General features: G+C 42.7%; 3 protein-coding genes across 4 annotated transcripts; 1 reads left to right on the top strand and 2 right to left on the bottom strand.

Moving 5' to 3' along the window:
- Positions 1 to 606: 606 nt before the first annotated feature.
- mpnd (MPN domain containing) lies at positions 607 to 8,998 on the bottom strand. Its single transcript, XM_086282801.1, has 13 exons — positions 8,844 to 8,998; positions 8,289 to 8,491; positions 7,968 to 8,189; positions 4,992 to 5,091; positions 4,836 to 4,914; positions 4,658 to 4,754; positions 4,501 to 4,573; positions 4,332 to 4,408; positions 2,720 to 2,888; positions 2,187 to 2,257; positions 1,755 to 1,844; positions 1,571 to 1,663; positions 607 to 1,500 (listed from the first exon to the last, which is right to left on the bottom strand). Exons 1-13 carry the CDS (start codon positions 8,845 to 8,847, stop codon positions 1,414 to 1,416), a joined length of 1,365 nt encoding a protein of 454 aa, XP_086138927.1. The 5' UTR covers positions 8,848 to 8,998; the 3' UTR covers positions 607 to 1,413.
- Positions 8,672 to 22,008, top strand: LOC147301337 (granzyme B(G,H)-like). Its single transcript, XM_086282802.1, has 5 exons — positions 8,672 to 9,179; positions 20,730 to 20,880; positions 20,981 to 21,110; positions 21,306 to 21,557; positions 21,661 to 22,008. Exons 1-5 carry the CDS (start codon positions 8,846 to 8,848, stop codon positions 21,826 to 21,828), a joined length of 1,035 nt encoding a protein of 344 aa, XP_086138928.1. The 5' UTR covers positions 8,672 to 8,845; the 3' UTR covers positions 21,829 to 22,008.
- On the bottom strand, positions 10,151 to 14,471 carry LOC147301338 (galectin-3-binding protein B-like). Of its 2 annotated transcripts, XM_086283921.1 has the most exons (6): positions 14,384 to 14,471; positions 14,015 to 14,087; positions 12,858 to 13,049; positions 12,641 to 12,772; positions 12,258 to 12,528; positions 10,151 to 12,185 (listed from the first exon to the last, which is right to left on the bottom strand). In XM_086283921.1, the coding sequence occupies exons 2-6, from the start codon at positions 14,070 to 14,072 to the stop codon at positions 11,162 to 11,164; spliced, it is 1,677 nt and encodes a 558-aa protein (XP_086140047.1). In that variant the 5' UTR covers positions 14,073 to 14,087; positions 14,384 to 14,471; the 3' UTR covers positions 10,151 to 11,161. The 2 variants fall into 2 exon arrangements, with proteins under 2 accessions (XP_086140047.1, XP_086140046.1); XM_086283920.1 differs by lacking the exon at positions 14,384 to 14,471 and having other exon boundaries at positions 14,015 to 14,373.
- Positions 22,009 to 26,305: the final 4,297 nt, after the last annotated feature.

Genomic DNA, 26,305 nt, shown 5'->3' with positions numbered 1-26,305 from the left:
CTTGAAAACGTTTCATCCGAGAAGCTTCTTCAGTTCTAAAAGCAACTGGTGGAGAGTCTCAGATTTTAAGCCCTATGGGAGTGTCTATTGATCTTCTACCTAATCACATGACCCAAGGTGTGAAAACAGGTGTGGGTCACAATCAGCCAAAGTTTTGGGTGAGCCCATTGTGAGACCTAGCCCCACCCTATCATCTTTCCTTGGCTAATTGTGACCCACACCCGCTTTTCTTTCCGAGCTCCTTAGACTACGATGAGCTAGATGACTGAGGACAGCTGGACAGGACTATAGAGGGGTATAAAGGGTTCACGCTGAGCCCATGTGACAAGCGTGAAAGAACCTGGAGATGCTGCGGCGAGCGTCACTCTGTTGTGACAGACCTGCCCGGTCTATTGTTGGGACAGCACAGAGGAGCTGGACTACCTGTGCAGCCTGAATAGGCTGCACGTACCATCTCCTGTTACCGACAACAAGGACACTAACAAAAGCAGGTCAGAATCCGTTGTTGGTGTTGGCCCTGCTGTTCTCCGGTCCCTTCATTTCTTTGGAGCAGTGTGTTTTAGACTGAAGGGGAAAAAATAACCCACACTTGTGTTTAAATAGTTCCAGTGTGTATATTTTAATGCTTTGTGGATCATCAATCAGCAGGCTTAAGGCATTGCTCTGTCCTCAAAGATGTACCTCTACAATCCACAGGCAGTAATAAATACAGTACAGGTAGAGAGGAAGCAAATGTGTGTTCCTAACAAACAGGACTCAAGTTTCACACAACCTGACAGGAAGACAGTAGACGGGCACGTTCACAACACGCTGGCACAAACACAGACACACACCTGTTCACTTCACTAGTGGAACTGAAAAATTAACTTGTGTGGCACAGCGGACTTGATGCACTCACAAATCCGGCTGCAGAGCACACTTCAGGTCGCTGTCGTAGATTCTGCACTGCTTTTCACTTTTCCCCAAACGCCGATCCATTGGCTTTTGTCAATAAAAGGCAATTATAACACAAATTTTCACATTGTATACATCTGTCAATATTTGCTCATTGCCACAGGTTACTGGCACAGACAGGCACATACTGTAGGTCCATGTGTAGAAGGTAGAAAGGCCGATTTGTCTTCTGCAACGTGGTTCTGAGTAGCGTCCTGAGGCAGAAGAGCATGGTCTCGTGTTTTCTAACATGCTGCTTTTTGGGTCTCCTCTAATGAAAACAACCTTCTGGGGCAGCTAATATCACAGCCACTGTAATGTATTTGTCTGATAATGCTGTATAACAGGTAAATATCACTCTAACGTACGAGCAATCGAGGCATCTATATGTTTGTAAAGCAGGGTTTACATTGTATTTCACACCAATCCTGCAAGCTCTGCAAAAAAAAAAGGTGTTTGAAGTGAACAACGGTGATCCGCTCAGTTCATGCTCCCCAGCTGACTGTAGACGTGCTCCAGGATCTGAGAGTAGGCCTGGTCTTTGGGAGCGTGGCAACTGAGAGAGCCCTGAGAAGGAGGACGAGCTCAGTCAGCCTGCCTGCAATCTGATCAGGTAAACAGTGAGACTTTAACTCACCTTAATTTTGTCCATCATGGTCGTATCAGGACACCAGTACTGGTTGAACTGGACGAGGTCAGGAGCTGCCCTGTAGTAGTCGACCAGCAGCATCTATGCAGAGGTTTTTTTTGTTTTTGTTTAGTTACAGCATCACAGAAGCTTTTTCCAGTCTTTTCATACGATGCATCATGCAGTATCATACCATCTCATTAAGAACATCACTGGTGAGGAAGTTGTCCTGTACGTAGGTGACCTCGACAGCGACTGGGATGCCGTAGTCATTAGGTCTTTGCTGCAGAAAGAGACCACATGTGTCAGAAAAACTCAAACCCATTTCATCTGACACTGCAACCTAACCTGCTGACCTCTTAAAAACTTTCCCATTCCCTCTTAAGAAGCTTGAGTCTATTCCGAAAACGGTCACACTTTAATACAAACTGATGAGAAGCAGCCTCATGAGAAGGTCAACGACAGCGCATCTGAAATTTCCACATTACAAAGAAAGACTGAGTCTCTGTGAGCAGGGAGGCTTCGAAACTGAACAACTCATTATGAGACCCTTTGATGGGCCAGTTCTGGCTCCAGGCTGTACGTTTAGGTGAAGGGGACCAGTTCAAACACTTGCAGCACTCACCTCAGGTGGCGGTACGACCCAAAATGGAGTTATTGTTGATGCCACGCCTTGATTTCCGTGATAATACGGACCTGAAAGAGAAGAGAGATGAAAGCTCAGCCACCAATGCGATGACACAGAGCCAGTGTCAGAGAGTTCTTATATTTTTCTGTTTGCAAACACAAACCTATATCAACATGTAGATTTGACCATCAATAGGCTTCACTGTGAGGTGTGGTATAAATAGATGTCAGGTGAGCTCCGGCTGTTTACGGCTCGTTTTTCATTTATTTTCTCGACAAATTCCCACATTACCCTTGAATGCAACACTGCTTGAAAGGCTGATATTGACACCTGTTATCTTGCAACATCTGCTGAAACCTGAACTCTATAAAGCTGTTATGCTGTAGAACTCTGAAATGTGCGTATAATCCTGCAATCTGCTAACATCTTTCTTAAAATAGTTTAAATACATCATCCCGTCTGAAGTGCAGTGCACCGATTAATACTCAGTGAACCCGATCGTTTCTGCAGCACCGTTATGAAGGACGTACCACAGATGATGCCCAGGCAGGGCTGGAAGCCGTTGTTTGAGCCCTGCAGCCTCAGCTGATGGTCCATCTGTGAGTCGATGTCCTGCAGCGACGGCAGGGCCGGACCTCGCGGGTGACTGTGGTACCAGCCCACCAACGACAGCCCACGCATGAACAGGTTCTGACAAATCTGAGACGGCAAGCACGACAAAGAAACAATGATGGACGGCTCGTTTAATTTTCATTTTTATCAGATCAAATCAAAGAAATCACAGAAAAAATACTGCTCTGACTTTTTTGGCTGTATTTTGTAAGCAACTGTGTGATTTCACAGGACGAATTTGCAGATTTTTTTTTTTTTTTTTTTGGATCAAGCTACATTTTATTTCCCAGTATTTCCCAGTGAATATTCCTCATCATGCTTGGACATTGTGTGTGGTGTTCCACAAAGCTCTGTACGAGGTCCAAAATGAGTTATTATTTACATAAATTATATTTGCAAGGTCTCTGATATAAAATTAGTATAATTTGCAGACGGCACAAATATTTTTTGTTCTGGGGGAATCTAAAGGAGCTGCTCAATACGACAGGAACAAACTATCACTAAATCCAAGTAAAATTAAAATCGTCTTATTTGGGAAGTGCAGATTCATATAGATGGTGTGGCAATTGAAAGAGTTCTTGAACATAAGTTTCCTTGTGTGATAATAGAATAGCTTGAAGTCTCATATAAAATTATATATATAACAACATTTCAAGAAGTATTTCAATTTTGAGTAAAGTAAAACACATTCTGGACCACAAATCACTCCACATTATCTACTATGGTTGCTACTGGTGTTTGTAAAGTACAGGGAGAAGGTAAGGCTCTGATTGGGTGTATCACCCACTATTTTCACAATAGGGATGTTTAAATATATATATATATGTACATATGTGTGTGTGGGTGCACAGTATGTTCATATACGTAGATTTGCAAATTTGACGTGTTACTGGGGTTATAAAAAATAAATACGTGAAGCAAATTATAATGAAGAATTTCTGATGGACAGGGCATAAACAGGAAGAAGAAGTTTAGACTATGAGTTAATAAACAGTGGAAAGGGGGTGGGATTAAATAAGCTCATGCTTCTTCCTGCTCCTTTTTGAACATGTAAGTTATTTATTATTGTTATTGCTTTGTTTTCCTTTGTTTGTCTCTTTTTTCCTCTTTCATTGTTCTTATACTATTTAAACATGTTTAAAATAAAGACTCAATACAATCCAAAAATACACTAAAACTCAAGTAAATAATATAATAATAAAATGTGTATTTGCAAAATAAAAGCTAAGATAGTCTCAGCTAGACGTCAAAGCCAAAAACAACTTGATGCAGAGTCTTTGGATTCCTGTAGCTTCTGCTCGACTTCAGATTCGAAGACTCGCATCTCAGATGCAGGAAACTACTAAACACTTGTGTTGTTGTACATCATTTTAAAGGCAGACACATCAACAGCAACAACCTTCAGCTCGCAGGCGAAGATTCAAGCGCAATTTTTTGGTTGGTGTGGAAATGCGTGCTGCCAGGCTGCAAACTGCAGCTTGTAAATGTTTGAAGTGGGTTTTTCCACCTCTGTGTTTCTGCGTGCGTTACCTCCTCCTCAACAGCGGAAGCCGAGTCTCTGTCTGCCAGCCTTGTCCGACACGGGAAAGCCCTCAAGACCGTCAGCACTGAAATACAGAGCGAGAGGAGGACAGCTTTAGCCCGGCGTTCTGCGGATTTGATCACTATGCTCTCTTTTGTTGGATAAAGTTGCACTCACGCTGCGTGTTGGTATCCCATCGTCCCCCGAGGTATCCCACCACCTCACTGGTGGTCAGGTGACAATGGAAGTCCTACAGCGGGAGAAGTGGGCAAGTTAGTCTCTTTACCTGTGATCAGTGTGGAGCTGGTCTGCTTGAAAGCGTGTTAATGCTTACCATTAGCAGCAGCACATTACTGGACACGGCTACATTGAAAGGCTGGAACCTGTTGATGGCTGAGAAGGCTGACAGCTCCACTAGTGTGTGTGGATCTCTGAGGACACAAGCACACCTTTCATCGTACTCTGATTCGCTTCATGCACAGAGCTGTGAAAGAAGTCAGGTAAAGTGGTACCTGGCAGCATCTCGGGTGCCCAAAGTGCAATATCTGACGGGAATTCTCTCTCTGTCAGTCCTCCGTGAAACCATCACATCTGTAACATCGAACAGATGAGGATGAGAGGAGGGGAGCGGGGAAGGAGAGGAGGAGGAGGAGAGGAGGAAATGATACCATGTAGTCCAGGTTTGGTGTTTTTGTTCTTGTCGTCTGCCTGCACAGCTGCCTTTCCTTCCTCTTCATCCTCGTCATCATCTTCCTCACTCACCAAGCTCTGACATCACAGGAAGTAAAACAAATGTCAAAATAAAGTTCTGGTTACACTGGATTTACCTTACTGTAATGAATGTTTCATCGTTTCCTGTTTGCAGAGACTCCAAATCGATTTCACCATCACATTTTTCTTCTTCTTTACATTTCCTTTTTTCCCATCAGCATGTGAGTCAGCACTAGCTAATTGTCGTGTCAAACCACAACCTTTATTCTATTTTCACGGCCTGGCCAGTTTTAATACTTTTAAAGGCTCGATCGCCCTTTGACAAAACCTTGGAACCACTCCTTATTTTTAACACCACATCTGTTTAAAAGGGTCTTTCCGAGTACTTATACCATCACTCCACATTTCTGCAAACCGGGGATTTTAAACTGTGAGAAAAATATATACTGGTCCAGCTCACGATGTGACACGGGTCAAGTGTTCCTCCTGTTACAGGAAGTTAATAAATGTTTTGAATGTGGGCTCGCTTTCACATTTACATTTTCTAAGAGACAAAATGTCCCCGATGTCACCCTGCAGACTTGGTTCAGAGGCTGTTAATAAATAAGTGTCTGAAAAAAGGACACAATGTATTTCAAAGTGTGATTAAAAGGATTTTCCATCCATCCATCCTCTGCCGCTTATCCTTGTCAGCGTCACGGGTGGGCTGGAGCCTATCACAGCTGTCTTTAGGGTGAGGGTTCACCCTGGACAGGTTGCCAGTCTGTCACAGGGCTAACACACACACACAGACAATCATTCAAACTTCCAATCCACTCCCAGTGTCACAGTGGACCAGGTCAGGAGACAACTGAGGAAGCTTCGCCCCAGGAAGGCAGCAGGCCCAGACAAGGTGTGTCCTAGGATGCTAAAGGCGTGTGCTGCTGAACTTGAGGAGCCGCTACAAAGAGTCTTCAACCTCAGTCTGCTACTGAGGAGAGTGCCCGCCCTCTGGAAGACGTCCTGCATCATCCCCAAAAAGAACCGGCCCAACGAGCTGAATAACTTCCAACCGGTGGCACTGACGTCACATCTTATAAAGACTCTAGAGCGGCTCTTCCTCAACCTCCTCCGACCACAGGTACAACATGCCCAGGATCCACTACAGTTCACATACAAGGTGGATGTCGGAGTGAAGGACACCATCCTGTACCTCCTACACAGAGCCCACTCAAACCTGGACAAGGGAAAAGGCACGGTCAGGATCCTTTCTTGACTTGTCAAGTGCCTTGAATAAAATCTGGCACTGTCTGCTCCAGGAGAAACTGGACAGGATGCAGGTGGAGACCCCTGCCTGGTCACTTGAATCTCCAACTACCTCACTGACAGACAACAGTATGTCACTGAAGGACATCACGTCTGACACTGTGGTCAGCAGCGCAGGAGAACCACAGGGAACTGTGCTGTCCCCTCTTCTCTTCACCCTGTACACCTCTGACTTCTGCTATAACTCTGAATTATGCCATATTCAGAGGTTTGCTGACGACAGGGCCATCATGGGGTGTATCTGGGATGATCAGGAAGAGGAGTACAGAAGTCTGGTGAGGAACTTTGTCACATGGAGTCACACAAACCACATGCAACTCAACACCTCAAAGACCAAGGAACTGGTTGTGGACTTTGGGAGGTCCAGACCAGGTCCACTGCCAGTTCAGATAGAGGGAGAGGAGGTGGTCAACACGTACAAGTACCTCGGGCTTTGGTTGAACAACAAACTGGACTGGTCATGCAGCACCTGTATAAAAAAGGCCAAGGCAGACTGTACTTCCTCAGGAGACTGAGGTCTTTTAACATCTGCAGGAAGCTCCTGAGGATGTTTTACCAGTCGGTGGTTGCCAGAGTGCTGTTCTATGCTGTGGTGTGCTGGGGGAGCAGCACAGCAAAGGAGGACATGCCCAGCCTGGAAAAACTAATCAGGAAGGCTGGCTCTGTGGTCGGCATATATATATATATATTTCTCTTTTTAAATATCCAACAGTACAATAGACTCACAACATCCCCACTAACTTTATGTCTTTGGACTGTGGGGGGAAGTCGGAGTACCCGGAAACATGGGGAGAACATGCAAACTCCACACAGGAACACCCTGACCTGGTGGAATTGAACGAGGACTTTTTCGCTATGGGGCAACAATGCTAACCACCATTTTTTTATTTTTACATTCTGAAATCGTTTCAGTGTCTTATTTCATTTGCAGGCGACAGGCTGGACAGGACATAACGATGCTTATGTCACAATGGATGCTGGCTCTGTGTTACACCACGATGACATGCAGTTTTTACGTGGTTTCACTGCCAGAGCTGAAATTTCATGTATTAGATAAGAAAAGAAAAACTAACCTCTTCACACGGTTAAGAAATTATAATCCTGTAAAGGTTTAAATGTTTATAACGTCTACTAAGTAATCATTTCAGAAATGTCTAAACCTTCACGCTTTAAATAATACTGTTCATTTCTTATGCCTGTTCTGAGTTTTACTTTGACATCTGTGTTTACAATAATTTTTTCTTGTATTCATCACAGTCACTAAAAATAAGAGTTGTTTATACTGTAAACAAGTGTCACAAGGTGGATGTGTTGTGCTTTACCTCATCAGTGAAACATGGAAAAAGAGCTTTGTGAAACAGTGATACTCTCACAGATATTACTTCCTGTAAGTCACGTGACCAGAGGAGCAGCAAGGGGACGTGTTCATGAGTAACACAGGTGAGAGGAAACTCAAGGTCGTGACTTAATTATTAGACTTTGAACATTAAAAACTCAGTTTGAAGTCTAAAAGCAAGGATTATAAAATAGGCTTAGAAATCTGTACTAACCCATTTTTACACAAAATACATTTTGTAATGGAAGCACCAAATATTAGGAATGCTCCCCTTCAGTCATGCTCCTCTCACCATGTCGGCACTGGGCTGGTACTTGTGCAGCCAGGTGGTTTTGTACTGGACCAGCTTCTGTCCCCGGTACCGCACCGACGCCCAGCCGCAGCCAGACTTTTTGGCCGGGTTCACCAGGCGTTTGCAGTGAGTCGCCCAGGCGCTGGGGGAGTTGAAGATCTGGCCCGTCTCCACCCATCGGATTTTCCCATCAGTCAGCAGGTCTCCCACAAAGTTCTTACCCTGCAGGAGGAGAGAAAGCAAGAGTTTATGACCTCCTGTCAAGTCACGCATACTGTGGTGAGTCAGAATCATGTTCACATAACTGCTACGTGTTATTACCAAATAGTGTATGGCTAGCACGCCGTCCCCGGGCTCCACCAGGCCATCCTTGAGGAGCACTCTGAGGGTGATGCCCCTGCGGGTGAGCAGGGAGCCCCGGCCTGAGCTGGACCGCAAGTCTGCCTCCTCCCCTCCGCTCAGCTCCTCCTCATCCTCCTCTCCTCCATCCTCCACCACCTGTGGAGAGCTGGGAGGCTCTGACCCTAGGGAAGCACAAAGCAAAACTGGGATGTTGGCTTGGTACAATGCATGAACCGTGTTCTCATGCAGCAGGCTGTGAATGGCACATTGCTGCGTTTACGTGTGTGTATGTGTAGACTGACTGTGTTTCAGAGGCAGAACAAACAAACGCGCATTACTGACAGCGTCATGGCAGCCTGCATCCTCCATAACCGCAGGAGCTCAATGATAATAAGCGCGTGCACACGTGACGAAGAGGAAACCGAAACTGGCCCTTCGTGGATTCACGAGATCGGCGGGCCTTTGTTTCCTGCTACTTGACAACGGGTCTGCCGCTCACCCCCTCACCCTCACCAAGAGCTCCGTTATCCTCACCCATGTCTCAGGGAGCGAGCCTGTGCGCGGCCCGGTGTGCGCAGCTCGTTCCCGGTCCGTGTCCGGTGGTTGTTGAGAACGAGCTGAAGGCGTCCGCGGCTGCGCGGCTGGTTTCCTCGTTGTGCTGCTTTACCGTCCCCCCCACCGCCCTCTGCTTTCCCCCCGCTCTCTCTCTCTTATGTTCCACAGCGTGCCGTGCCGTTATCCGCGCTTTGTGTCACCGTGGAGCAGGAGCCCTGTCAGACCAGCTCACAGAAACACGAACCGTGACGCTTTTCTCCGCCAACACCACGAAGCGCTGCCGCGTGCGCGTGCACGTGCATCGGGTGCCGTTCGGTGAGTTGTGCGTCGGCGGGATCGTGCAGAAACCGCGGAGCTCTCAGTCACCGGAAGCGACCGAGCGGTTCCTCCTTTATCTCCGACACCGAGCACATTTACCGGGAAGCTGCCGGCGGAGGGCAGCAAACCTCCAGCAGCCTGTCCTCCTCACCGGGCCAACCGTATGCCGCCCCCTGCTGGCAGCTCCGAGCGCAGCTGGCCGTTCTCTGGTGTTCAGTGGAGAGGGGCTCTGATCTCAAGCATTTAGACCAGGGGTTTTAAACTTGCGGCCACGTCACCCCTATTTGCGGCCCGTACATTGACGTGAGAAATGTAACACAATTTGGCCCTTGAAGGGACTTTTTTTGTTAGGGAGGATTTGTTTGTTGTTGAGTGCAATGTTAAAATAAGTTCTTTAAAAAGGCAAAAATTCATATGAAGGAACTATGAGCAGAGAGTACAGACATGCGGAGGGATTTGGCTGTGTTAGTTAGGTGAGAGAACAAAAACTAATGTGTACACTTATATCTGCATTTTTATTTTGTTAAATACAAACAAAAGTATAGCAGAAGTGCTGCCGCATGTCTGACTAGAACGAGAGAACCAATGTGTTTTTTTTGGTAGTTCAATGAAAGGCTTCAGTTAGTTAAGAGTGAGAAAAAAAATAAGCCCATGTTTGCAGTTTTGAATTGTTATACAATATCTGATTTTTTAAAAGTGTTTTGTTGTTTGTTTGGCTGGGTTTTTTGTACTACTTGAACACTAAAGTGGCCCTCCAATGAGACGACAGTGCCACCCGTGGCCCACAGCTCATTTGAGTTTGAGACCGCTGATTTAGACCCTTTACTTTAGTCACAGTATTCAAAACATTAAAGTGAGGAAATGAGAAGCGTTGTTTATCAGAAAGGTTTCTGCCTGTTTTTGTTGAATTAAGCTCGGCAGGATCTAAAAACCAGCTCCATAAAATAAAAGTGTTTATGATTTTGACACCAGTCCCATTTAAAGAAGTGCAAGAAGAATTTATTTCACTTAAAAACCAACAGAAACTAACAGCAGCAGAGTTGATGTGAATGCTCCCGGCCTCTGTACCGTGTTAAAATTAGCTGAAATAATTTGATGACATAAAACACGTCTCCTAAATGATTTAGCAATCATACATTTGTACTTACATAACTTTACTTGTAACTTCATTTCAAAAGAGTTTGTTTTTTTTCTTAAATCTTTATTTTCAATCCATCAGCCTTTGGTATCATTATCACCCCACCGTGGGGCGGGTGGGCCGCAGTTGTATCTACACAAAATCTTGGATGAATTCAAATCTCAGTGACCTTGACCTCAAAAAAGTCTTGTGAATGCGATAATTTGAGACATGGGTGATGAAGGATTTTCAAACTGACACCATAGGAGGAGGCAGCCTGCAGTATGTTTAAACGTTCTGTTACTTACAGCGGATTTTAACAGGTATTATTAATAACTGTCTCTATTCTATCATTCTACTGTATTTGTATAAGGACAGACAGATTGTGCTAAGACTGCTGGACTGTTGTCATGGCAGTGACAGTAAATATTTTCAGTGAATCAAATACATTACAGAAGTGTATACACTGTAATCTGATTACACATACATTGCATAATAAAAGAAATGCATGACCTTCTGCAGACAGAGTGATTATAACAGTAGACCAGACCTTTTTTTATTATTTTTTCACTTATCATCAGATAGAAATGCGGTGATACTGCTCTCTGCCCAGGTTTACAGTAGCGCCACGTGCCCAAACAAGCCACAGCGATGCATTCCACAGCAACTACAGGACAAGCTGGCTCATGTTTAGAAAACTTGCATGAAGTCAATTCTACCTGCTCCAGGATCCACCTTAATTGTCACTGTGAGGTTTCCACTTGCAGCCGCTGCACATAAGGAGGAGAGAGCCGAAAGCATTATGTGCGTGCAGTTCTTGCGCTGACGCACACCCTCCTTCTCTTAAGTTCTCTAGTCAGTCCTAATCTGTTGAGTACTGAGGACGTACCACCACCTGGTAGGAGAACAGGTTTGAGTGGCACAGGTAGACTTGTTCTGAGATGCTGGGAACAGCTATGGGGCTGTCGCTGTCAACAGCATTAAATTCGTTCACGTGGAACACGTGCCTTCCTGCGCACATGAGAATGAGCCTGTTGCTGTAACGGATGTGGCCCTCCATCTCACTGGGTAAATTCTTTTGTTCAATCTTCAAGCTGATCGCTGGTAAAGAAGCACAAGTGACACTTTGCTTCGTGCAGTCTTCCTCTCTGACGTAGGTCGTGACTTTCCAGCGCATGGTGTGAAAAGCGAAATAGGCGCTGTTATGAACCGGGGTTTGGAAATCAGACGTCAAGCTGCTGACTCGCTGGCCTCGAAGGATGTAGACCCCGGAGTGCTGGTAAGCTCGGATCTCCTGACTGCTGAAGGTGAAGCTCCACGGTCTGCCAGTGTAAATCCTGGGTGTGTAGATGGTTCCTGTCAGGTCGCTGAGGAGCATTTTTACAGGAAGAGCATTAAACTGAAACCCCTCCAGCTTGCTAGCGTGGTACTCTGAGCTGTCAAGACTGTATAAGTCCTCAGCTGGTATCATCGGGAAGCGGACGAGATTTAGAAGTATCTCACGCATGGTTGCGTTTCCTCGAGCTTCTGCCCATCTCTCCAGTCCGCTCAGGATGACTGTTTCGTTACGCACCACGAGGTCTGAGCGAGAAAGGAGTGCTTTGACCAGATTAAAAGGAAGGCTTGTCCAGGCCGGGGAGTTGATCAGCGCCTCGCAGTTCCACGCCAGGTAGCGAAGACATAGTTGCTGCAGCGTGTCGTCACTTCTGCGAACTGCGTACTCATAAAGAGAGTTCTGACTTTGGAAGGTGGGGTCCTCGGGGAGAAACAGTCTGAAGAGATTCGCAGCCTCATTGTGATATTCAGTCAGGCCCCAGTCAGAAGCCATTTTCAGGATGCAGTGGGAGGAGGCTAATGTGACCGTAATCTTCCTCGTGTAGAAGTATCTGAAATTCAAAAATTTGATTGACAGATCACAGGTTTACATAGAAATATGTGCAAGTGTGAACTTTTTATACCTGACAAATATGTCGGCATGTTGGCTGCAATCAGAAGACACATTAATGAGCAAGCTGCTGAGGTCTGGATGCAAAGACTTGAGGTTTGAATTGAGAGAAAGGATGACCCTGTGAGCACAGATGGTCTCCACTATGTTGTTATCCACTGCCACTGCAATGTCCACGTCACAGTCCTGTCTGCTGTCAAACAGCTCGCCTAGCTGCTGAGAGAGGCTCGCATTGTGGTCCAACGTGTACTCGTGGTTGAGGTCCCTGCTCTGAGGCTCCGCCCCTGATAGAGATCACAGACACGGTGAATACACCTGTTTCTAAGACAAATGTCTTTCTGACCTTTATTTCTCAGAGGAGGTTGGAGACTTCTGTCCTTATGCTAACATCCTCACCTTTCTCACATCTAACTCCGGCATCTTCGCCGTGACCGCAGTTATGGACCCCCCAGCCAGGAAACGTACACTGGAGTAGGTTAATCTCCGACCCACCGCAGGTTAAATCGTCCATCCAGATGTTACCGACCCCTAAAACCAAAACAGCCACACAATTACAGTCTAGCCATTAACCACTGAAATGCAGCGCGTAAGAGGAGCGTCGTGGTTTCGTTACCGGCGCCAAATGCAGCTGATCCAGGAGCCTCGGCTGCACCAGGGAAACGCAGCTGTCGACACACTACATGAGCGTCATTTATGTCCCAGCCATCGTCGCAAATCGTCCCCCAAACTCCATCGTGAAAGATCTCCACACGGCCCTCGGAGTATTCCTGGCCACCAGCCAGCCTGATGTAACCTTCTTCATAGGCTAAAGGAACAACAATGCAGTGTAATCGATTTATTTGGGATTTATGGAGAAAGATGAAGGATCATGTAGATTTCACAGCACAACAGATATATAGCTATTTTCCCACTTTTATTTAAAAATACTGATATCAGATCAGTGGTGGTTTGTTCTAGAGACTGTAACAGGCTGCAGAAATTCACAGCAATATGAGCAAACGTCTCGACAGCGTTAGTACTGTACACAGCGTTACAACATCAGCTGTTCTTTACAGTGACCAGGGTTAAGACCATGCAGTTATTAAACAAACAAACAAACATGTTTTTAAAAAATGAACATCACTTTTAATTCAATTCAGTTGTATTTATACAGGGCCAAATCACAACAACAGTTGCCTCAAGGTACTTTATATTGTAAGGTAGACCCTACAGTAAACGTCTGGATGGAATTTCCTCCCAGGACAGGAAAAGTTATTAAGTGAGCTGTGACCATAAATGTTTTCCTTATAAATTTTTGATTCATTATTGCACATATATAAAGCATTAAATAAAACTAAAGTGCATCATTATTAGCACTTGCATTATACTATCGCGGCTATGTTAGGTGCAAACATCTGAAACCTTTCTTTGTATCTGCACACCTCATACCGTGATAGCCAGTTGGTGTTGGGTTGTGATTGGCTGCCATGTTAGTAAACTAACTCATAACAACATCCTGAGAATGCTCATAATCCTCTGTGCTGGTAATAATTATTTATTTATTTGTTGTGACACGATAACTTTATAAAGTAACCCTTAAACTGTCGACTGACGGTTTCTTGCGGTTATGAAACCTTGGAAACAAGCGACAACCTCATCAAGAACATGCATGCACATGCACATGTGTTTTAGGTGTGTTCTAATACTAAACAAACAACACTACACTTGTGTTCAGCTTAGATTGTAATATTAATAGAGAATTGAGTTTAATGGGAAATCAGTTTTACTCACCACTGGATAAGGTGACGCTCAGCAGAAGAATACAGAATAAAAAAGCATTTCCATTCATTTTAATGGCGCTAAACTGGAGACAAAAGGCAAAAGTGCAACACGTTTCTGTATTAAAAATGCGTTCTTTTCTTTTCATCAGCAATCATCCTGCTTCTTTCACACTTGAGCATAATAATGACGTTTCTGCTTTAAAAAAAATACATCAGAGTTTTAAGAGTTGGAGAAGTTTTGTGTGCACATCATCACATTCAAATGCAGCTTTGCAGAGCAGCGACTGAAATCATAAAAGAAAAACTAAATGTCCTTTTCTTTGTTGCCAGCAAATCATCAATCATACTCATTCCTGACCAAAGCTAGGAAAGGACTTACCAGAGCTCCAGGTTAAGAAAAGCTGCTCTGTGATGAGGTCCGTCAGTCCGTGAACTGAAGGAGCCACTTTACTTACTTTATTTGTAGGCGGTGGTTTTCCAGGAATTACCACACCCAACGTGCTTTTCAAACAACTTGGGATGATGCCACATTTAGTTCCAAAACATATGACTTTGTCACAAAAGATTCATAACGAGGCTTTATATTTTAATGGCCAATAATATTTTCATGAGATTATGGATAGATCATACTCAATACAATGAGAAGTGAAAATAGTAAAAACAGAAAGCAGGACGAAATGTAGACTTTAAACTTAAATATTGCATTTCTAAGCTATGTTGGATCATGTATAGCAATTGGGCATGCATACTTTTGGGGTCCCCATGCTGCCCGCACATGAGCTAGAGATAAAGTTATTTCAAAGCCAGAAGTTGATGTTTGTTTAGAGGCCAGTGTGAGTCCATCACCAGCAGATGGCGACATCATGAAGGCCAAAGAGCGCGCTCAGACAGACGACAACTTCAGCAATGCTCAAGCATCCAGGCTCACTGTCACATTGTTAGCATGAGCTGTGCTCGCCCTGCTGTGACTAAAAGCTTTTAAACCATCACCAGGCTCTATGAACGTAGCTGCAGAAATAAAAACAGCTGTGCTTCCATCATCTCACCTCCACAATCTTCCTGCTTCACCTTCAAGTGATCGAGCAGCTGTGAATTTCTGGAATGTTTTCAATCATTAACATGTCTCCCAGCACGAATTTCTCGATGTGTGTTTCAAACTAAACACGGTTTTTAGTCTGTATCCAGTGTGAATGCATCACTCCCATAACTGTGAGATTCAGCTACAGTTTATCACAGGGATCAAATGTTTTTCAGTTTCCTTGATCTTACGGAGCCCCGCAAGGGACACGGGAGAAAAAAAATTACAATGAACTTTTGTGAGATCTCGCAAAACAAACTCAAGATCCCGCAAAACTTTTAGCCGCATTCTTCGGAGGCCGCCAGCTCGAAGCCGACCGGGAGGTCGAGGCACGATGTGCCGGGAGAGCGGTGTTCCTCCCGGCTGTATTAGGTCTCAACCTCCCGTTAGCTTCGAGAGCTCCGAAAACGTCGGAGCACTTTTGCAAATATGTGATGTCTTGTAAACCGAGCAGATATTTGACGTTTACACAACTACGTTCACGCCTCAAAATATCTTAAAAGTTTATTTTGTGACCCAGCAAGAGTAATATTACAACTAAGTAGCTGCCGCCATTGTTGGAATTCAACTTTTGCGAGATCCCGAGTTTGTTTTGCCGCCATTGTTGAAAGCAATGACTGTATAAAAGATACATTTTATACAGTCATTAGTCGAAATTCAACTTTTGCGAGATCTCGCAAAACAAACTCCGTATGATCTACACCAAAGAGTAATTAATAATTAATAATAGTTGTTTAACAATGTTAAAATTGTATGTGATGACAGAAACCAATAGCAGCTTGTGCTGATTTAACTTAAGTGAAAATCAGGTCACGCCCAAGGTCACACCAAATACAAAAGTCAGCAAACAGAGCAAACCTCTGCAGCTTCTTCAAAACCAGCTGTGGGCAACCAGCCATCACAGACTGATACAGCTACTAAAGATTTCAATGAAGAATATTTAAAACTTTCTGATTAACACTGCAGACACTAAATAAGCAGTATTTATTTATCTGTGTAGGTACACCTGTAGGGAAATTTGCGTATAGAGCAGTGTGGTAAAGTAGCAGAAGCAGAAGCTTCAGATTTTATAAAAGGATGACATGTAGCTCTCATGCTTTCCATCTTCAGCAGCTAATCTTTCAGTGTTTCAGCTCTATGAGGATCAACGGGTGGGAACTTCTTATTATAAGAGCTTAAAATAATGACGACTAAACATGATGAGTGTGTTTCACACCGATAAGCTGATGAACATGATGATAACACCAGTTTCAGTCTTACACTGGGTAAAGGATGCAGCTGAAAGCCACATTTACCACATATGATAATCGTACTTTCCACTGAAGCAAACTGCTCAATAAAAGTTCACCTCAACACTCCAGAAATTTCTACTCGTCTGTGTCCTGGCATGCTTCGTACAACTTGGTAAGAACTGCAACTGCAAGATGATTGGATCATATCACTCATCAGACCTCACTGTTAAATATAAGCTCTCCTCTTTCTCTCCTGTCCGTCTTTCTCCATATTTATTTTAAATCCCTCTTTAATACTCTGGCACCTGTTTACTTGTCCAATCTGCTGAAGCCCTATGTCCCCCCTCTTTCACTCCAGTCAGCTAAGCAGCTGTTTCTCTTAGTCCCTAAATCGCGGCTGAAACTTAGAGGAGACTGAGTGTGACTGTTGTGGCCCCGAAGCTTTGGGGTGAGCTTCCTCTTCACATTAGGCAATCTACTTCAGTGGTGGTCTTTAAATTCAGGTTAAAAACTCAATATTAGACACTGGCTTTCAACTCAGTGGGTAACTGACACTTGTTTTACTGCAATCTATTCATTGTATTTATTATACTTATGGTACTTATATGGTATATTTCTGCTGTACAGCACTTTGGTCGCCCATGTGTTGCTTTTAAAGTGCTATAGATATAGATATACACACACATGTGTATATATATATATATATATATATATATATATATATATAAAACACCCAGCACGCCCCTGCGGGCGGTTTTATCCTTCAAGCTCGGGTCCTCTACCAGGGGCCTGGGAGCTTGAGGGTCCTGCGCAGTATCTTAGCTGTTCCCAGGACTGCGCTCTTCTGGACAGAGATCTCCGATGTTGTTCCCGGGATCTGCTGGAGCCACTCGCCTAGCTTGGGAGTCACCGCACCTAGTGCTCCCATTACCACGGGGACCACCGTTACCTTCACCCTCCACATCCTCTCGAGCTCTTCTCTGAGCCCTTGGTATTTCTCCAGCTTCTCGTGTTCCTTCTTCCTGATATTGCTGTCATTCGGAACCGCTACATCGATCACTACGGCCGTCTTCTTCTGTTTGTCTACCACCACTATGTCCGGTTGGTTAGCCACCACCATTTTGTCCGTCTGTATCTGGAAGTCCCACAGGATCTTAGCTCGGTCATTCTCCACCACCCTTGGGGGCATCTCCCATTTTGACCTCGGGACTTCCAGGTTATACTCGGCACAGATGTTCCTGTACACTATGCCGGCCACTTGGTTATGGCGTTCCATGTATGCCTTGCCTGCTAGCATCTTGCACCCTGCTGTTATGTGCTGGATTGTCTCTGGGGCATCTTTACACAGCCTGCACCTGGGGTCTTGCCTGGTGTGATAGACCCCAGCCTCTATGGATCTTGTGCTCAGAGCTTGTTCTTGTGCTGCCATGATTAGTGCCTCTGTGCTGTCTTTCAGTCCAGCTTTGTCCAGCCACTGGTAGGATTTCTGGATATCAGCCACCTCCTCTATCTGCCGGTGGTACATACCGTGCAGGGGCCTGTCCTTCCATGATGGTTCCTCGTCTCCCTCCTCTTTCTTGGGTTTCTGCTGCCTGAGGTATTCACTGAGCACTCGGTCAGTTGGGGCCATCTTCCCAATGTATTCTTGGATGTTCGTTGTCTCATCCTGGACTGTGGTGCTGACACTCACCAGTCCCCGGCCCCCTTCCTTCCGCTTAGCGTACAGCCTCAGGGTGCTGGACTTGGGGTGAAACCCTCCATACATGGTAAGGAGCTTTCTTGTCTTTATGTCAGTGGCTTCTATCCTCCTCATATATATATATATGTATATATATATATATATATATATATATATATATATATATATATATATATATATATATATATACAACTGTACAGAAAAAGATAAACTACAAATAAATACAACTGTGTTGTACTTGAATAGAAATAGAAACAAATGAGATTAAATAGTACACTGACAGAGTGGAACAGTGCAATACACAATAGTGTAAGTATTGGAAGTGAGGGGATAGTGTTATGTAGTCTAAGAAGTATGTGGAGAAGAGAGAAGAGAGTCCAGTGTTGTGTTCAGGAGTCGGACCGCTTGGGGGAAGAAACTATTTCACAATTAAAACTTTTTTTTTTTACTGATTTGGTGTTGCTGGTCCAGGACAGGTCCTCTGTGATGTGAACACCGAGGACTTTGGTGCTCTTCACTCTACTTGTGATGAGCACCAACGATGACACACCAGCAGGAGAGTCTTCTATGGGTCGATGTTTGATGTTCGGCGGCGTGCAGTGACGTCAAATAATGTCTCACCTCAATTGTGTTCAAACTGCTGTAGAAATGTAAGAAAGTCCAGATATTTGTATTAAAAGTAGAGAGTACGAGTTTAAAGTTGTCATAAATATAAATACACAAGCATAGGCAGCTGTGGCTACAACTGTAGCTTGCCTCCACCAGTGTATGAATGTGAGAGTGAATGAATAGTGGTATTGTAAAGCGCTTTGGGTGCCTTGAAAAGCGCTATATAAATCCACATATTATTATTATTATAGTACTTCCCACCTCTGGAGATTACTGCATTACTTCATTTTCAATAAACACATTACTAACAAAGTTTACTAAGAAATCAGAGTCATGATGAGTCCTGATGCTCCTTTAAAATGTGCTAGGGTCATGTTGTGTAGCTCTGCCAGCTCAGCTTGAGACACTTTACTGTGTTCTGGCTCATTCAGAGAGCGTTTGTGTTTCACAGTCGGAGACTCACTGTGTTTATCTGTCAGCTCAGTCTGAATATCTGAATCCAGAATCAGCGAATCTAGAACCAGCGGTGTCTGTGGTTCAGATACAGTTTTCTGAGAATTTAAACAGACCGTGAGAGTGAGCATGTTGGTATTTCACATCTATCTATATATGTGTGTGTTTAACATAAGCTTTTCTCTACATAAACAGACACTTCTTTTTAATGATTATGTGTGTGTGTGTGTGTGTGTGTGTGTGTGTGTGTGTGTGTGTGTGTGTGACCTTGTTTACATATCTTTGTGGGGAAAACTGGAAAGTTTACTATACTTGTGTGGACCAACAGCCCTTATAGGGACAAAATCCTGGTCCCCACGAGTTTGAAGGCATTTTTGGGACTCAAAATGTGGTTTTAGTGTCAGAGTTACAATTAGGTTACAGTTAGGGTAAGGGTGTGTGTCTGTGTGTGTGTGAAACAGCTTCATAGTCCCAGAAATGTGTATCTTTTCCAAAAGTAATTAAGATAAGTGTCTGGTGATATAGAAAAAAATCTTATGTTACACACACACACACACACACACACACACACACACACACACACACACACACACACACACACACACACACACACACACACACACAGCATTATTGTACTTGTACATCTGCTTCTGTAGGTTTAAACGTTAAGCTTCGTGTTTTTTGAGTTTAGCTGTTGTTACAAAAGCTTCAGCCACATCATTGGCTGGACTACTGCAATTCATTATTATCAGGATGTCCAAAAAACTCGCTGAAAAGCCTTCAGCTAATCCAAAATGCTGCAGCAAGAGTCCTGACAGGGACTAGAAAGAGAGATTAATAATCATATCTGTTATTAATCTCTGTCTCTCTTCCACAGCATGTATTTTATCCTGTCTTCCTTCTCTCACTCCAACCGGAGTCTGTATCTGCTGTACAATATAAAGCACCTTGAGGTGACTTTTGTTGTGATTTGGCGCTATATAAATAAAATTGAATTGAATCATTTCACTCACATCTAAATTAGCATTTGCTCTTTAGCTGAACATGAAGATAAAAGCCAGTTTTATCTGTCAGGGTTCCTTTTTGTCCTGTAACGATTTCATTACGAGTCACAAAAGGACATTTACAAAAGTTCTCAAAGTGATTAAACTTTATATTTTCTGCGTTGCTCTCTTCTAAGAGCAAATGCCGACAAAGAAGAAAACGAAACCAGACAACCAGCAGCCTTCTGAAACCCAAACCCACTCTTACATGTGTTTTTGTACTGATAACCGTGATCAAACTATAACAAGTTTGTGGTTTGTACACTCGGCTCTGTGACACGTTTTCTATATAGTCTCTCATGTTTAAGACTGCTCCAGTTAACGCTGGCTGCTCTGAAAACTCTCAGTGCTGAGCGTCTCACCCGTGTGTGTCTGTCTCTGGTCCTCAACTTCTGTAAAAGAAGATGGTAACACTCTCCTCAGCTGGTGCTGCTCCACAATCCACCAACACACTGCGCACATCTGGAAAAGAATCACTTTAGCGGCCACAGTGCAGTTCATCTATAGTTTGCTGTGAACTGTGCTCATAATATGTGAGACAACATGGCCCACCAAACCTGGAATATCCCTAGACTTTTTTCATTTTTGTTGATTTCATTTGACCTTTTCAGCACATGGAAGTGAAATCATACATGGTACAAAAGCCCCAGAGAACTCGATGCAGTACATGGCCTCTGTGCAGAACAACAAGGGTGAACGTGTTTGTGGAGGATTTCTCATGACTGAGGACTTTGTAGTGTCGGCTGCACACTGTGATGGCTCGTGAGTAATCAAACATCTTCTGCTGTAATCTCTGACTCATGTCACTGAAACACATTTAGAAAATGTATTGATTTCCTTTAACTGATTACTCCTTCATCAGCCTCACACACGTCGTTCTCGGCAACCACAATCTCAAGAATGGCAATCATCAAAAAATAAAGATTGAAAACAAAACCATCCATGAAAATTATCAACAGGTTGGACTGGGTAATGACATCATGCTGATTAAAGTAAGGACATATTCACAGTTTAACATGATACATATTTGTGGTCTTATTATTCTAATTGTATTTTTTGTATTATTTTAGGGTCTTTACCTCACAATTTAAAGCACGTTGAGAGAACTGTTGTTGTGATTGGGCGCTGTATAAATAAAATTGATTTGGACTGAAACAGACATTTCTATTTTTACTTTGTGTCTCCAGCTGTCTGAGAAAGTTAAACTGGGCCATGGCGTAGAAAAAATTAAGCTTCCACAGGCTGAAATAAACCTAAAAGAAAACCAAGTGTGTCAGGTGGCTGGATGGGGAACAACTAAAACTCACGGTAAACCTGTTGATGAGCTGAGGGTGGTGGACGTGTCTGTCATTCAACGAAAGGTCTGTGAGCCCCAGTGGCCTGGTCTTCCTGCCAATGTTATCTGTGCAGGATATGAGACAGACAAAGGATTCTGTCAGGTATGTTTTCTGTCCTTTCCGTGTAAACTGGCTCCTTGATCACAAATATATTTTTAAAAAAATGGAATAAAAGCTGGTAAATTAACATTCTTCCTCCTCACAGGGAGATTCTGGTGGTCCTCTGGTGTGCGATGGGTTGGCTGTTGGCATTGTTTCTTTCAACTATAAAGAAAACTGCAGTTACCCCAATAAACCCAACATCTATACAGACATCTCAAAATACCGTCAGTGGATTAACAGGATTGTGAAATCCAGAAAATATGAGGAGTAAAAACTTCACTGAAAGTTTGGCTTGTATATTAATGAAATGTCAGCATTTCTGATTCTCTGTCAGTGTAACCAAAAATGAAAACAATTAAATATGTGATTTCCTTTTTTTAAATGATTGTTTTGTTTGAACATTATAAATAATAAAAATAACAATAAAACACAGTAAACAGTAAAAAAAAAATTACCCATATAAATGTGATAAAGACTGTTCTCATTTACCAGCTTACATTAAAAAATAAACACCATCAAAAATTTGTAGAATGTGTCCTTTCCTGTTAAATACCTGGAAGTTCAGTGAGGTTGATCCACTTGATCATATGACCCATGTCCTGAAAATATACTGTACTTATGATATAAGATTTCTACAAGTAATAAATTACACATGAATTAAAATGACCTACAGTACTAGCAATTACTTACAGTATTTGTGTTGCGATACTTAAAACATCACGTTGCAATGAATAATTATATACCACACAATCTACACACTTGAAAATGAGCAGTTATTTAATCATATCCTCATTAATGCTGTTTAATCATTTACAAATCACTGTTTTTCCCCTTCAGCCAGTGGAACAATTACCCACTCAGTGTAAATACACTCTACTCTGTTTTTTTGTCATCTTCAGATAACAACAGATGATTATCACCAACCACAGTCTTCTCAAAGTTTGCAGAGTCATCTACGCTTAAATATAAATGAAACACATATAAATGTACATCTGTAGTGTTCTGTGTGCAGCATATGTATATTCCAACACATGCACAGTATTTTAAAGTGAGCGGGGAGTGTATTGTGCAAATGATGCTCCTCATTTCTGTTAAACACTGTTGGTGGTGATTCTTTCAACTACAAAAACAACTGCAAACACCCCGATAAGCCCAACGTCTATATGACATCTCAAAATACCGTCAGTCTACTGACAAGCTAATTAAGTTTTACTTTTGCATTATTGAAATGTAATTTCTGATCACACTGTAAGTGTGACCAGAAATAAAAAAATAAAAATATCATTAGACATTTCATATCCTTTTGTAACAATTGTGATCTTTTTTATTATCAGCTCGATTTCAACAAGAGTGAAACATTTGTTGATTCAGTCATTTCAATTAAACTGTTTAATAAAGGGTCATTGGGACAAAAGGAAGATTAAAAGAGTACATACTGATGAGGAAATAAAGTCACCAGAGATCACTGGTCTATTGCAAGACTATCACATAGAGAAAGACAACCTTTCACACTCCTGTGTGAATTTAGAATCACCCACTAACTTCACTGCATGGGGATAGATCCCATGCGGGCGTGAGCATCACTTAACACTGTGGTCACATCAGGCCTCACACATGCAGGGCAAGACTTAGGCACTGTTATCTTGCTGGCCTTGTTGAGAGCAGCCACCCAGTCTCTCATGTCGGTCACATCATTGGCTTGCAGGAAGTACCGTCACGAAAGTGCATTGATGACAAAGCAGAACTCTGTCTTGGGCTTTTGCTTCGTTGTAGCTTCACTCACCTTATGTAGGTTAATTTCAGGCTGCCAGTCTCCACTGGGCAGGTTCTGAGGGTTGTCCAGTTCAAATAGGCTGCACAAACAATTCAGCTTCCGTGTGCTTAAATACACCTGCAACAAAAGGATGTGCATGGGCAGGTGGGCGAATGACTGAAATGAGAGTGGTGTACGTGTCTGTCATTAACCCACAAGCCTGAGGAACAATGGTGTGGTCTTCCTGCCAGTGTTATCTGTGCAGGTGGACATAATACAACACAGTTAAACCCCACAGTTAAATAGGGCAATGGCACCACCTACTGTCTCAAAGGCCCCTCTGCACGGACTTGTAATGCCAAAGGATTATGGGTAATCCTCAGAGTAGGAAGATTCACAACCAGGTAATGATGTATATAAGCCTTTCCTAAAGCTGAGACTGCTCAATTAACCACCTCCTATAACCAATTTTGATTCACTTTTTATATAAATAAATACATTTATATAAATATGTAACTCTACACACTTCTAAAAATCTCAGACGGAATTTGGTTATTACTGCGGTTCGCCTGCAATACCTTTGTGACCCACCAGGGGGCCCCCAGCCCACAGCTTAAAAACAAATAGTTATGTCTATAACTTCTGTTCCCTGAACGAGAGGAATGAGGTACAACATTAAGTATGGGATATCACGCCCTCGCGTGTTCTGGCTGAAGAAACCTTTATTCACGTGATGAAACGCGCACGGCCCAACCTGCACATATAGCCGCTGTCATCACAGTAGGAAACCGGCCCTTGAAGCCTGGAGTTTTACACCCCTGCTTTAAAGTCTCTTTGTGCTGGCTTTCATCTTCTCTTTGTGATGTGGGGGTTGTCTTCATACCTAAATACTAAAAGAAAGATCATACGTGTCCTCATCAGGATAGGGATTTGTGTTGGTGTGTGGGGCTGTAGCCTCGGGTTAATTTTGTGACATGATGGTTATGAGATAGTGTGTTTCAGATCATTTTACAGATTAACATGAAAGTAATGTAACTATTGAATTACTTTTTCTTACTAGTAATTCATTAATGCTAATACTTCTGTAAAAAGTGCTTTGTGTAATATGTGTAATACATTCATTCTTTTAAATATTGACTGACAACAAAGAGGGCACATATCTCCAACATGCACAAACATGTGACCAACAACATGTAATTAATTTGCATGAACGTAATATGATGTTTGGCGATAGTGGTGACTTTCAAAGAGGAACCAGTGAGAATCGATGATGAAATCAGAATTGCTAAATTCTTATCAGTTCCCATCCCTACAAGGAACATGACTCAAACACTGTCTCCTCCACACAGTCCTCATTCATAAAACGCATTCTTAAAATGCCTGAACATTACGGCCAACAGGTGGATTCATATGAGCTAACAAACAGTGAAGAACCAACCAACCAACCCAGTGACTTCACATTCTGTACTGCCACAAGATGGTGCTACACTCTTTAAACGGAAACTTTAAACTCTTATTTTGAAAATCCAGCTTCACAGACAGAGTTCACGCATGACAGTTTTGGGTTGTTGTTTTTTTAAAGTAGGGCTCCATGGTGTAAATTAGACTTAATACTTGTAGTGGTTTATGTCCACTTTAAGCATCTTGGTACCAAAAATACCCCAAAAATTCTGTAAAAATACAAATAAAACAGCATCTAGCTTATTATAATATATTATAGCTTGTTTGGCTTAACATAATAGCTTCATAACTTGATTTAAGTTATGAATGAATTTGGGATGAGTAGTAAGAGTAAAAAACGAATTATCATGCAAAATACCAACTGATATTTCTGTAATAAAACTACATCTGTGTTTAAAGCATCCGAGAGAAGTCACCTGATTTAAAAACATGGAGGAACACGAGGAGCAAAGTGTAAACATTACAAAAGTCAAATGATATTAAGAGCAGAAAACTGAAGAATGAGTTTGTTTAAGAAATTGTGTGAAAATCACCACATAATAAAGGTTTCGGACTCACACTGTAATACAGCATTTATAAAGATATTTATGAGGCCGTCTACAGGTTCAGATCAGAAATGAAGTCAGATTAATAGTGCAAACACACAGTCACTGAGACATCAGCATAAGTGAAAGTGTTCTGAATGTGAACACAGATGTGAAAGATGAGTATGTGCGTAAATGTTTTTCAAGTAACTATAATGACAGCTCATCTGAATGCTGTGGTTTCTGTGTTTTATCTAGTTTGCTGCACTGAGCTGCACTTTGATAATATCACTTAAATGTGTTAAGTCTTCAGTTTGACTTCTTTACTGTGCTGTGTGAAAGATCAGAGAAAACAAGCCTGGAATGAACAAATCCCAAACTGAGTGAACAAAAATAGAAATGACGGGGAGAAGGATATTTTTGGCCACAATCTGTTGCTTATTGATTATATGCTGTGTACTGATTTTACTTTCTGTTGTAAGATTGGATGTTGCTTAAGAATGCATGCAACACACTGTAAAACTAAAGCACATTAGGTCATCTTTTTATATGGAAACCTCCAAAACCTCCAAACCTCCAAAAGTTAATCCACCAGCTATATTAGTATGAAACTCTCGGGTGCACTGGGCCTGATTACATATAAGGAAGCTTGCAATAATATGAAATAAGTCCCAATTATCAACTTGGTGTCATCTGCTGGAAGAAAGTGAGAAGTAAAATTATATATATTGCATTACTGGCTGAAAACCATATTCTGGTATTAGCAGTTATTAGCAGAAAGCAAACCAGACTTAATTTCTGTGAAGATAGAAGTTTGACGTGACTGTTCAATGAGCAACAACTGGAGAAGAAACACTGACACAACAAAGCTTTAATCTGCTAATGATCTTACTTCTGTTTTGATAGGGCTGGATAACATTTGCTGAAGTACTTACTAAATAATTGATGGTTAATTAGTAAGCAGTTAACTGATATTCCACAAATATGTGTCAGATGTGTCAATATGGTCT

Source organism: Aulonocara sp. 'chitande type north' Nkhata Bay, linkage group LG23, assembly GCF_057382095.1.
Source record: "Aulonocara sp. 'chitande type north' Nkhata Bay isolate Kocher_YH1m ecotype deep benthic linkage group LG23, A_spYH_male_GT1.1, whole genome shotgun sequence".
NCBI classification, from domain to species: Eukaryota; Metazoa; Chordata; class Actinopteri; order Cichliformes; family Cichlidae; genus Aulonocara; species Aulonocara sp. 'chitande type north' Nkhata Bay.
The sequence above is the reverse complement of the archived record's forward strand: the minus strand, read 5'-3'. Positions and strand labels throughout refer to the sequence as shown.

Excerpts from the sequence above, each read along its gene's own strand:
- LOC147301338 (XM_086283920.1), bottom strand. The coding sequence starts at position 14,150 with ATGAAAAGAAAAGAACGCATTTTTAATACAGAAACGTGTTGCACTTTT. Across the intron at positions 13,050-14,014 it reads GAGCGTCACCTTATCCAGTG|CCTATGAAGAAGGTTACATC; the intron begins GTGAGTAAAACT and ends TTGTTCCTTTAG. Across the intron at positions 12,529-12,640 it reads CGGAGTTAGATGTGAGAAAG|GGGCGGAGCCTCAGAGCAGG; the intron begins GTGAGGATGTTA and ends GATCTCTATCAG.
- LOC147301337 (XM_086282802.1), top strand. The coding sequence starts at position 8,846 with ATGTCTCAGGGAGCGAGCCTGTGCGCGGCCCGGTGTGCGCAGCTCGTT. Across the intron at positions 20,881-20,980 it reads GCTGCACACTGTGATGGCTC|CCTCACACACGTCGTTCTCG; the intron begins GTGAGTAATCAA and ends CTCCTTCATCAG. Across the intron at positions 21,558-21,660 it reads CAGACAAAGGATTCTGTCAG|GGAGATTCTGGTGGTCCTCT; the intron begins GTATGTTTTCTG and ends TCCTCCTCACAG.
- mpnd (XM_086282801.1), bottom strand. Across the intron at positions 2,258-2,719 it reads CTGCCTGGGCATCATCTGTG|GTCCGTATTATCACGGAAAT; the intron begins GTACGTCCTTCA and ends CTTCTCTTTCAG. Across the intron at positions 1,845-2,186 it reads GGGTCGTACCGCCACCTGAG|CAAAGACCTAATGACTACGG; the intron begins GTGAGTGCTGCA and ends CTCTTTCTGCAG.